Source organism: Gastrolobium bilobum, unplaced genomic scaffold (assembly GCF_033153095.1).
Source record: "Gastrolobium bilobum isolate Gb01-03AN ecotype WA unplaced genomic scaffold, APGP_CSIRO_Gbil_v1 utg6009, whole genome shotgun sequence".
NCBI classification, from domain to species: Eukaryota; Viridiplantae; Streptophyta; class Magnoliopsida; order Fabales; family Fabaceae; genus Gastrolobium; species Gastrolobium bilobum.
In genome coordinates this window covers 169,936-182,951 of record NW_026897914.1, presented here as the reverse complement: position 1 = coordinate 182,951, position 13,016 = coordinate 169,936, and the positions used below count along the sequence as shown (strand labels likewise).

Below are 13,016 nucleotides of genomic sequence, written 5' to 3'. Positions count from 1 at the left end.
TAACGGATATGCTTTCTTTCTTGCAAACATTTTGTAGGTCCATGCTGCTGAACATGATGACGGGCCTGCGGTGAGGTCTGCTGCTTGTAGAGCAATTGGTATCATTTCTTGTTTTCCACAAGTGTGTCAAAGGTTATACTGGAACTTGTAGTAGTGTGAATGTTATGATATCTTATATAAATCTTTTGTATCGGATTCATCAGGGTAAAACTAAAAAGTTCTATAATCTCTGTAGTGCAGAGGTACTTGACATGTTCATCCATGCTGTTGAGATTAACACTCGTGATGCCCTAATCTCAGTAAGATCAGTTTGAGTTTAAACCCCATACATCGTCATACATTTTTTTGCTACTAAAGCAGGAATTCAGAGTTTTTCTTACTTCAGGTGAGGATAACAGCTTCATGGGCATTGGCAAATATATGTGATGCTATTCGTCACTGTGTTAGCATTCTTCCCTTCAGGCATATGGGTGAGTTTAATTTGAAGACCGTGACTGAATAGTAAACCATTTGGTGTCAATTCTATATTTCAAATTTCTCCTCTTGGTAATCTCTTTATATTCTTCCTTTCTTTTATTTTAATTTTTGTTGCAGGTTCAAACTCCAACCCTCAGTTGATTGTATCATTGAGTGAATGTGCTTTGCGTCTTACTGAGGACGGAGACAAGGTAGGTTTGATTTATGTTCATAATTCATATCTTCTGTGTTGATGAATTATCATTTCACCTGTTGTTCACATGGGATTATTAGGTAAATCTCATACTGATTATTTGATTCCTTTTAATGAAGTTTCCTTTTATTCTTGTTTTATCAATTCTTTCTTTTTCTCATTACTAGGTTAAATCTAATGCTGTAAGGGCTCTTGGGTATATTTCAAGAATCTTTAAATGTTCAGCATCAAGATTTCAAGACATGTCAGTAGACTACCTGGACCGCACGACTGAGGCCTATATCTCTAGTGAGAATCTAATGGTGTCTCAACAGCATTGGCAATTAGATTCTCTGGAAGATTTTCACAGGCTGGAGAGAATAGTTCAGGCATTCATTTCTTGCATTACTACTGGGAATGTTAAGGTAGCATATTTACATTGTTTTAATTTGATTGTTCAGAGTAAGTATGATTTCTTGTTATTAATCCACTTGATCTCTTTTAAACCTTTAGTCTCTGTTTAATAGGTCCAGTGGAATGCTTGTCATGCGGTAGGCAACCTATTCCTTAATGAGACATTAAGTCTGCAGGACATGGACTGGTACATGTTAAAATATTAACATTTGTTAGAATACATCTGTTAGAATGTATAGTCAACTAATTTAAGTTGAATAAATTAGAATAATTAATTACTGATTATTATGAATGCTTTATTGTTTGTTTGCAGGGCTCCAGTTGTGTTTGGTATTCTTCTGCAACTGTTGCGTGATTCATCAAATTATAAGATCAGGATACAAGCTGCAGCTGCATTGTCTGTGCCAGTGTCAGTGCAAGGTAACATTTTTCTTATCATGAATTTCCATCAGTCATTTATTATATTTTTTCTGCTTTCACCTTAGAAGTGAATATGCTTCTCAGTTGCAAAGTTACCTTTTTGGGAAATGCATTTGATTAGTTCTCACAAAAAAGAGGAAGGTATTTGACCTGTTACGAATCTATAATGAACTTAAGTTGGGGCGAGAGTTAAAGTTTCTGCTGAGAAATAAAATTTCAGATTTGTAGATTTACAAAATTGTCAAGAGTTATTGTTAGGAGTTACTGATGGAATGTGCGCTGGGTCCAGATGTATTTTGTACTGCACTGTTGTAACACCCCCAAATTCTTAATAGTTTTTAATAATATAAAATTTCTAAAATCGTAAATAACTGAAATTTAAATTAACCAAATTTGGGAAATGTTACCGCCGCACTTGTACTATGGACAAGTGCAAGGCTAAATTTATTACATTAAAATAAAACCAAAGACTAGTTTAGCTAGAAATATCTAAGTCGTTATCCTCACTGCCCACAGCTAGCCCCATCCTTTGCAAACTGTTTCACCAGAGGGATCATTGCAGCCAAACAAATACAAACACAAACAGTCAGCAAAATTGGTAATCCCAATCCAATATACAAAAAAAAAAAATATAACTCATAATAATCAAATCAAGTAATATAACTCAAAAATTCAAATCAAGTATCAACTCATTATTAATTATATTAATATTTATTTAGTTCATTTAGTGGGAAGAGAACTATGGTATTCCCGGGAAACCCTATTGCCTGTCTACCCAGTGACCCGGGAAACCTTGTTGCCAGCCACGTATAATCAAAATTGGCCATATTAAAATATCAAATCCTAGTGTGCACACCTTTTCCTAAAGTTGCTACTAGTACCCCGGGAAACTCTGTTGCCAGATACCACTTTGGGAAGAACGGAAAACATCATTGTCACATCATGTAATATCGAAGGCATAAAGCCCAAAGGTTGAGTTCATCACTTTCGGGAGTACCATCCCAAAAGCTATCTTCCCACTATTATTTATTACAATCACACACAATCAATAAAATTCAATTTTGTCACAATTCTTATAATTGGAAAATTTCCTCGAATAGTGTTCATAATTTCCACATCAATTTAATCAGGAATTTAATCAGGAGTATAATTTTCAAATTCAATTTTTCAAGAATAGCATTTTTCAAATCCGTTATCCAAGAATATCATAATTTTCATCTTCAATATCTACCAGAGTAAAACCCAAATCCAATCATCATATCATAATTTTCCAAATCATAATTCAAATATTCACATCTATTAGAGTAAAGCCAAAGTCCAAATAATTAATCCAATTAATTTCTAAAGGTTAAAATAATTTAATTTAAATACCGTAAGGGTTACATATAATATATGAAAACATCCTAAAATTCCCGAAGGATTAAGATTACATTTAACAAATTTAATATAAAATCATCATACTTATTTCAATTATTGAAATTTGAAACTGTAGGTAATATCAATGGTCATTATAATTACGTTAATTATCATTAATATATTGTAACGGTCACATTTAAATGAAAATAACTATTCATATTACCAATTAAATGATAACCAATATCACTAACATTCAGTGTCAACCAAATATATCAATGTTTATAACACCACTTTATGCTAAACCCAACATGTCTGGCATGATATAATTATACACATAAGGGTACACACTATTGTTATTATTATTATTATTGTTAATGTTATTAATATTATTTTTCTTGGGTTATTACAACTGTAATACACTCTTAATTTAGTAGTATATATACATGGGGAGGCTGTGCTATAAAAATCATGCCATTAATTGTTCTCTTTCTTCTCTCCTCTCTCTACGTGGTATCATGAGCATACTTCAGTAGGCAACCATCTAGGAAATCTATTTTCCGTAAAAAAAGAAAAAGAGAGAGAGACCTTAGCAGCTGCCTCAGGGAAGGCCAGGGCTATTAGAGGGTTAGGTTAGAAAACCCATATGGATTTTGACCAGATCACGAAACCGTAGGTGTAGAGGCAATATGGCATGGGTTCTGTGTCATAGTAAATTGCTCTCTTTTCAGAGATAGAGAGGGGTGTCTTGCTGGAATTTGGAAAGGCCAGTCATTTTTGTGTCTGCTCTTGGTAACTGGGTGGTGTTTTTTTAGTGAATCTGTTTGTGCTTATGCTGTTTATGGTAAGCCTAATTGTTTTGGTGCTGTTTTTGGTGGTTAACTTCAATTTTCCAACTACACTTCCTGCAAGCTTATTGATTGATATTAAGCTTGACGGGGATGGTGAAAACTATCTCAAGTGGAAATATTTGGTTGAAGTTAGTTTGGGCAGATAGGAAAAGGATACAGAGACTTGCCCAAAGGAACCAAAGTTAGCCGCCTCATGGAATGTGGAGGATAATGTATTCTGGCCTTGTGAATTTTGTTGATAAATGAACACAACTGGTGGTCACACACTTCAAAACAGTGAAGGATTTATGAGATTTTTCTGAAATTTATTCGTGGGAAGTCTAATTTTTTATACTGGAAATATTTCGATGAAAGAAAAACAAGAGGAAGTTGGACTAGTTTGCAAAGTGTAAGAAATATATTGAGGAGCTGACCTCTCCCTTGGCCTGTAGTTCTGTAGAAGAGATGCTGACCCAGCAGAAGAAACTTATAGCCTTTAGTTGGCTTTTCAGACTTGATCAGTCCCACACAATTGGTTGTCACATACTTCAAAACAGTGAAGGGTTTATGAGATATTTCTGAAGTTTATTCGTGGGATGTCTGATATTTTGATACAGGAAATATTTCCATGAAAGCAAAACAAGAGGAAGTTGGACTACTTTGTGAAGTGTAAGAAATATATTGAGGAGCTGAGCTCTCCCTTAGCCTGTAGTTCTGTATAAGAGATGCTGACCCAGCTGAAGAAACTTATAGCCTTCAGTTGGCTTTTCAGACTTGATCACGAATATGAGGTAGTTAGGTCCCAAATTCTATTGAGCAAGCCGGTGTATAATTTGATTGTTGTTTTTCCCAAGTTATGTAATCCTTGAGGAACCTAAATAAATGACATTTGTGATTGCTCTACTCAAGTAGTCTAATATGCAGGTAGAGGAGAATGCAGTGGAGGTAGAGGAGGTTGTGGTGGCAGGGGTAATGGCGGACGCGAAGGCCAGAGTGAAGTGCTATATATGTGGAGAGTTTGAGGATGTGGGTAATGCGGCTTGATTATCACATATTGTCACATATTAGTCTCATTTACCATGGTTTACAAATGTTCAATTCTATAAAGAACTATTTCAACCGAAAAGTTTAACTTGTTAAGTGAAGGCCACATTACTGGTTTATATTGTAAAGAACCAATTCAATCCAAAAGCTTAAGATGTTGGGTGAGGCTACCTTAATGGTTTTATACTTCTCTGACACACCCCCTCACACGAGAGCTCACTGGGCTTGAAGGATGGACAATGCACAGGCTCACCTACTTGTGCTAAGAAATTCCACAAGACTGAATTCATTATTAATTAAATAGAGGGGAGTGAGGATCGGACCTGTGACATGAGGCTCTGATACCATGTAAAGGACCAATTCAACCTAAAGCTTAAGCTGTGGGGTGAGGCTATGTTAATGGTTTTATATTTTTCTAACATATATCATATTTCTGTAAAACGCTATCTCTCACAAGAACCCATTGGGGAAAGGTGGGCAATACAAAGGCCCATGCACGAACTCCACAATATTTAATTATATATTAATAGAATGAGGGCGGTGAGTATTGAACTCGTGATCATTTGGTGACAGAGACTTTGATACCATATAAAGAACTATTTTATTACAAATGCGTAAGTTGTTAGGTGAAGGCCACATTAATGGTTTTATATTATATTTTTCTAACAAATTCTTTTATCAGAAGTTGCAATTCCCATTTTGTGATAATCAGCTTCTGCAGTTTTGATCTGGACACTTTAGTTTGCTTCTTACTTTTTCATGAAATTATTTCCCCCCTAAAAAGAACATAGTAGCTTGAAGTAGAGTAGATATTAGGGAGAGCCTGTCCAATCAACATCTGTATAACTACAAACCTCTATCCCCTTATCTTATATAATAAGCCTCTATATAATATTCCTTCAATATATCAAAATATCCTAACATCATACCTTTTAGAGTCATATGAGGAGTCAAGAAATTGGCTTACTATGCTCGCGACAAATGAAATATCTCGTCTTGTTACTATGAGATAATTTAGGTTCCCAACCAGCTTCCAATAACAACCGGGGTTTGTTAATGCCTCTCCCTATCCTTGTAGAAGTTTGACATTAGGGTTCATTGGTGTATTACTGGGCTTTTATACTGACATGCTAGTTTCTTTCAAGATATCTAAGGCATAATCTCTCTGAGAAATAGAGATGCCATGTCTAGATTGTGCCACTTGGATACCTAAGAAATATAAGATCTTACTAAGATCCTTAGTTTGAAATAGTTTGAATAAGTGTTGTTTAAGTTGTTTAATACCAACTCGATCACTGCCAACAATGACAATGTCATCCACACAAACAAGGAGATATATGCAATGGTCAGGAGAATTATGCCAATAAAAAATAGAATGACTTACCCCTTGAACAATTGAACTAAAGGAGCTGAAAAGCCCGAGGTGACTATTTTAGGCCATACAGTGATTTGTAGAGCTTGCATACCAACTCAAATTCCCCCTAAGTAGCCAAGCGAGGTAGTTGCTCTATGTAAATCTCCTCCTGTAAATCACCATGTATAAAGGTATTTTTGATGTCTAATTGATGGAGTGGCTAGTGACGAACAACAACCAGGGCAAGAAACAACTGAACATTGGCCATTACAGCAATCGGAGAGTAGGTGTCATTGAAATCACTTCCTAAGATGAGTGTAACCTTTGGCGACCAAACTAACCTTCAATCAGTCAATTGTGCCATTAAGACCAACTTTAATTGAGAATACCCAGCAGAAACCAACAATGAATTTTTCTGGAGGCGCAAGAACAAGATCTCATGTGCCATTAAAGTGTAAGGCAAACATCTCATCAATCATAGTTTGGCATCATGTTGGATGTGATAATGTTTCACTTGTGGCCGTAGAAATGGAGACAAAGAAAATAATAGAAACAAAGGTTGTGATGAAAGGCACCAGAGTCAAGTATCCAACGATTATTACTATTAACATGAAAGGTAGTACCTTTTTGGGCCACATTGTTGGTTGCCATGCTGGGTTGGGTACTGGTTGTAGAAAAACTATCAAAGGAAGTTGTAAGAGAAGGAAGATATGACCTTTTGACCAAGAAAATAAAGCACCTGCTTTTTCAGTTTTGATATCTGAATTAGGACTAGGAGGAGCTGACAAGAAAAATGAATTGGCGGCGCATTGATTGGAGCATCGGAAGGAGGCCACATGGACTTCATGCGCCCAAAGAGGAGTGCGCATGTGGCAGTGCATGGCTATGATTTTGATGGCGGCACCCGATGGGATGGCCATACGATGGATTTTGCAATGACTTGTGGCCTCACCTTGGTGGTTGGGGCTCCGCAGAGGTGACTTTCAGCCTTGAGAGTGGCTGGACATGCTTTCTATGATGGTGTTCTGCCTAATTTTCAATATTGACGTGACTTTGTTTGGACAGTTACGGGATTGCATGAGCTCTTGATACCATGTAAAAATTGTGTATTGAGATATATTTCTTAATGAGAAGGGGTTACAATATATATAGATAGCCCTATAAGTGAAATGGGAAATCAATAATATCAAAAAAAATCAATTCTAACTAAGGAAATATTGAAGCTGATTCTAATTTATTCCTATGAATTAGGGATGTGATATTTATCCTAAATAATACAAGGATTTCCTATAAATTGAATTTTTTTAATTATTTCTTAATTTACTTAGTGGTCGTAAATTTTTTTCCCAAGCCTTAGGAATAATTTATTTCTCCAAAAATTAGTATATAAAAGGCAAACCTCGAAGCACATGACTCCCCAACTTGCAAGGATAAGGATGAGGGTTGATTGTACGCAGCCATGCCTTTGGATTTTTTCGAAGAGACTGTTTCTCATACTCGAATCTGTGACCATCAGATCACGGCTGCTCCAAGACTTGCCCTCATTTCTCCAAAAATCAGTATAATATAACAAATTTAAATGAATATTGTATATTTTCGAATAAAGGGTATTTTTGTAAAAAAATTGTCAATTTTTGTCATATCTAGTGTTATATAGTGCATCAATAAAGTTAGGATAATATTATCTTATACAATAAAATATCTTATACGATGTCTCACAAAACAAAGTGTAATTTTGTAGATGGCAGAATTGCAGATTGATTGAGAGAGAAGAAAATCAGAGAATTTTTGGAAGGAAGCAATTTTCTTTTTGTTTATTCACCCGTTGGGCCTTTTATAACATGGATTTGAATAACACACAGTATAGTATTGGTGATTGATATCAATTAGGAAAAATTGATATTAATCTAATCATTTTATTAAACAACACTAATAAAATGCTATTTGATACTACGCATAGTCCTTGGTGCCTAACAAAAACACTGCATAGTATTAAAAATTCATCATGCATTATATAATAAGGCGTTTTACTATAAGATCACATACTATCTAGCCTTACCTATAATGTGTACTGAATGGGCCCTTATAAAATATAATCTAGTATACATAAACCCTAATTTTTACATACTTCTTTTACTTATGCTCAAACTGTATTGGCTTCTGATTACTTTTCCTTCATTCAAACAAAATTTTAATTTAAAGCCTTCATCTGAATATAACATGTTCTCTAATGTTTTCACAGGTTATGGTAGATCCTTCTCAGACATTGTGCAATGTGTTGTGCATGTAATGGAGAATATAGATCAGGACCAAATCTCAGGGCCGTCAAATTTCAAATATAGGGTTTCATTACAAAAACAGGTCATACTTCATATTCATCAATGCCAAGTGGAGTTGATCATTTTGAAGTGGTTAAATGAAATACACATAAGATTCTGGGTGCTGTGATTTAAACTATATAGCATTATAGATCTAGGTATATTGTTTTCACATTATCTTGTTTTCTGGCAACATTTAGTACCTGTTTGGATCTTTTTTTTTAAGCTAGAAGCTATTTATAAGCATAAGTTAGGTCAAACAGGTTTTGAGAAAAACTCTTACAATGAAAAACTCTTTTTTTTATAATGAAGAAAAAAGCTAAAAGCTCCTAGGAGGAGATTTTTTTTAAGCTCTTATCTACTTTTCTTGAATTGTGTGCATTTTTTTTTAATTGAAGAGTTATAAAGATAGAGAGAGATAATTTTCTTGAAATATGTGCTTTTAAGTAATTTTTAAGCTAAAATTTTTATGTATTACCAAACAACTTTTAGCTCTTTTTTTTAAGGTTTTTTTTTTAGCTTTAGCTTATAAATAGCTTCTAGCTTAAAAAAGAAAGGATCCAAATATGCTCTTAGGAGGCTTCTGCTACAAATTTTGGAATGTGATGACTTGTAATAGCGGATACATACTATTTATATTCAACGTATCAAGATTTGTTTTATAATTTAAGCTCTTATAATTTCATAAGAAACAGATAAATGAAATATTACTATATTTGACTTATCTTTTGTTTTGAAAACTTGAAGGTACTATATTCAAAGTTTAAATTTTGAACAAACTTACATGGTATTCTTATCTTTATTTTTATCTAATTTTTTGTGGTACTAAATGATGGAATTATGACATTATTTTGTTGGTCTGCTTTTGAATGTTGTTGCCTAACTGAATTCCTCATTTTCTTCTTGCAGCTTACATTGACATTGTTACATGTTCTACGCTTTACCTCAAGCTCAAATGATCAACTTTTGAAAGATTTTATAGCGAAGGTAAGTATTTTATTGTGCATGAAAAAGATTGGCAATGATCCGGGAAAGTGAATTTTTTTTTATCACAATGGCTATCGTCCACCAACAATAAAGTGATAATCAGTTATACTTAATAATCAAAGTATGGAGAAATGGAGAATATAATTCCATCTCTTGATGTGTACAATATATAGCCAATGTAGAATACAGATCTCAGCTGTTTGTTTCTGGGGTACTCTTCTAGTCACGAAGGTTACAAATGGCTCTGTCCTAATGGTAGACTTTTATATCAAAGGATGTCCTATTCAACCAATTTCGTTTTTCTAATTCCTCGCGGTTTCAATCTACTTCCACTTCCCTTGCCACCAACAACTCATCACATCCTAGTTATTCCATTTCTTTAGTTTCCACTTCTTCCTCCAGACCTCCACAGTCACCATCCTCTCCTTCATTACCACCATCTTCCTTTGAGTCCCACTACTAAACCACATCCTATGCAAACCAGGTCCAAAACCACCATTCCTTCTGTCCTTCTAACCCAGATGGAGCCAACTACTGCTAAACCCCTTCCCCGATGGTTAAGCTGATCACAATCAGAATTGTGCTCTTGCTTGCCATTTCTAACAAATGGTCTCTAAACAGTTGGATGCCAGTAATGCATTTCTTAATGGGGTTCTAGCTAGATGAGGAAGTATACATGATTCAGCCTCCTAGGTTTGAGGAAAATGATAAGACACTGGTTTGCAGGTTGCAATACTCCCTCTTACTGCCTAAATGTTCTTGTTTATGTTGATGATATTATTGTCAACTGCAGTTCTCCACAGCACCGTTTCTCTCTCACATAACCCTAAATTGCACTCTTGAACAAAACATATGGAGTTGGAGCTGTTTTTTGTTCAGGAAAAGGTTCTAGCTAAGAGTCTGATTGTTCATCACATCTCTGCTCAAGATCAGTTGGTCATATGTTTAACGAGGCCTTCTCTACCTCTTGATTTTGTGCCTTTAAATTTTGTGGCTTATGTGACAAACTCAAAGTCTTGACCTTGAATTTGAGTGGGGAATATTAGAATATTATGTATATAATATTATTGTGCACTATTTGTAGGCTGGTACTTAATAATTTCTGTTAGTAACTGTTGAGATGTATAAAACTATTAATGTAACCTCACCCAACAGCTTAAACTTTTGGGTTGAATTGGTTCTTTATATGGTATCAGAGCTTCGGTGTACCGAGTTCGATCCTCACCGTCTCCCACTTTCTTTCTAGTGAAATTTCTTTCTTCGCACAGGTAGGTGGGCCTGTGTATCGTCCACCCTTCAAGCCCAGTAGGCTCTCGTGTGAGAGGGCGTGTTGAGATATATAAAACTATTAATGTAACCTCATCCAACAACTTAAGCTTTTGGGTTGAATTGGTTCTTTACAGTAACCTTGCTATTCTCTACTAGTTTCTGTTGGTAGTTAGGACTCATGCTCAGTCAGACTCTTGCAGAGTTAGTTACAGTCTTGCTAAGTCAAAGAGTTAGTTATAGTCTTGAAGAGTTAGTCATAGCCTTTCGGATACTACTATAAATATCTGAGTTTTAACAATTAAAATATTTTTCAGTTGCATCAATCAGAATATTCAGAGAATAGATCTCTGTTCTTTCTTTCGTTTTCCATCATTTTCCCTTTGTAGGTTATTAATTTTTATGGTCTAAGAGATGGTGTAGATATAGTAGTTGTGTGTGCGTGTGTTTTATTTAGTTTTATTGTATACAGCGTACTATAGATCTTAGCATATTACAGCTGTAATATGTACTCTCATACTACACTTTGTACAACAGTTTATACACACGTCTCTTTGCCTTGTAATCAATGATAATTGTGTACAGTATTATTCATCTAAATATTCACGCAAACAGTTTTAATAACTAGATTAAAGAATTTGTTAAGTAGTATATCCCAAAGTTTGTCTTGTCTTGTACATGTGGCATTCTGGACAAAAAGTGATAACTGCTTTTTGTCACCTGTCCTTGCTGTGTTTTTACTGTGCTGCCATGCATTTGCAATGTCAGTTTGTATTTTGATTGGCCTAATTGCATGCAGATCATAGGATTTTGTCTGTTCAAATAATCTTTACATTTTGATGGAAATTTCCCGTGACTGAATTTTCCTTCTATTTGATTTATGTAAAGAAAGCATCGATCCTTGAAGATTGGTTCAAGGGACTATGCTCATCTTGTGATGATGGCATGCTTGATGTTCAAGATAAGTCCATTGCAGACCAAAAGAAAGTGGTGATATCCAGCGCAATGCAATCGTTGATAGAAGTGTACAAAGAAAATCAACTGGAAGCAATCGCTCAGAAGTTTGAGGAATTGATGAACAATCTATGAAGGTGGAGTTGTAAAATGACAGTGGTTAATATAATTTGTTTACAGGCCTACCAATCAATATTTTACCATACAATTTGTTTACAGGCCCACCAATCAAGATAAGTCTATGAAGGTGGAGTTGTAAAATTACAGTGGTTCATATATGTAGGCCACGGGAGCCATGCGCAAAAGATCGTGTCGAGTCTGGAGATATTTATTTAAAAAAGCAATTTATGGGTGGATTGACTATACCAATGGTAGAAGAGATTGGTTTACTATAAACAAGAGGATCGGACTGTGACTTAATATTTCTGGTTTGTGGAAGAGTAACGGATTTTCGAAAATTTATTATTGTTATACCTCATTCAGTTTCTGTAATGATGAAAATCAATACTGTTAACCTACAGAAATGCTAGAGCAATCTGGAAATAGAAATTTCACATGGGATATGAAAGTTTTAGGATGTTGAGAAAAAAAAAATTGAGAGAAAAGTTGGGAAATGAATAGTTGAATGAGGTTGTGTAAAATTTGAGGAATTTTATTTGTGAATGCAACATTACTAAGTGAATTCTAACTTTGGAGGAAAAAGTAACCTCACTAAATTATGAGAACATGAAACGGTGATACCATTATTGAATAATTAATGCATAACAAATTATGCTTTCGTTAGAGTGTTTTTTTATTTTTTATTTTTTTCCATCAAGTGAAATTTCTCACTTTAAATGAGTCAGATCCATTAATACATGTGTGTGTGTATATATATATATATATATATATATATATATATATATATATATATATATATATAAGCATTCCTAAACAATAAGAAAATAAGATACATTAAAGCAGATATCTAAAAAATGCTAGAATTTATAATTACCGTCACATATCACTTGCTTTTTGCATTTTTAATGTTGTTCCCTTGCTTTAAATATAGTGAGATGTTTTGCGAAATAGTGAGCAAATATTAGCTTGTATACCTCATATTAGAACATCCAAGAAAATAAATCACCTAAAATTGGGATAGACATTGGTTACATATTGGACATACTAATAAGCTGAGGACAAGCTTAATCCTTAGCCCAAAATAAATATGTTGGTTACCCGAATAAATAATTACTGATTAGATATTGAACCTGACATAAAAGAATGTGGCTTATATATATAGGGTTTGTTTTTTTGCAGTCACCGCAGATAAGTCATTTGCAGTAAGTCCAATATGACGTCGTTTTGGGGTGGAAATCATGGTGTTTTTGTAATTTTAATTTATTTCAGGGTTATTATAGTCTTTATAATTATAATTTTTTCATTTT

General features: G+C 34.4%; 1 protein-coding gene across 4 annotated transcripts in view; it reads left to right on the top strand.

The window, feature by feature from the left end:
• Nucleotides 1-12,262, top strand: part of LOC133311395 (uncharacterized) — a 67,896-nt gene extending 55,634 nt beyond the window's left edge. For 3 of the 4 annotated variants that reach the window (XM_061512439.1, XM_061512437.1, XM_061512440.1), the window contains 10 exons: nucleotides 38-132; nucleotides 236-299; nucleotides 386-470; nucleotides 595-668; nucleotides 838-1,074; nucleotides 1,177-1,250; nucleotides 1,377-1,483; nucleotides 8,307-8,425; nucleotides 9,292-9,369; nucleotides 11,524-12,262. In XM_061512439.1, the coding sequence (XP_061368423.1) occupies nucleotides 38-132; nucleotides 236-299; nucleotides 386-470; nucleotides 595-668; nucleotides 838-1,074; nucleotides 1,177-1,250; nucleotides 1,377-1,483; nucleotides 8,307-8,425; nucleotides 9,292-9,369; nucleotides 11,524-11,724 (1,134 nt within the window). In that variant the 3' untranslated portion in view covers nucleotides 11,725-12,262. The remainder of the gene's footprint in view (nucleotides 1-37; nucleotides 133-235; nucleotides 300-385; nucleotides 471-594; nucleotides 669-837; nucleotides 1,075-1,176; nucleotides 1,251-1,376; nucleotides 1,484-8,306; nucleotides 8,426-9,291; nucleotides 9,370-11,523) is intronic. The other variant, XM_061512438.1, reaches the window with a different exon arrangement.
• The last annotated feature ends 754 nt before the right edge of the window (nucleotides 12,263-13,016 follow it).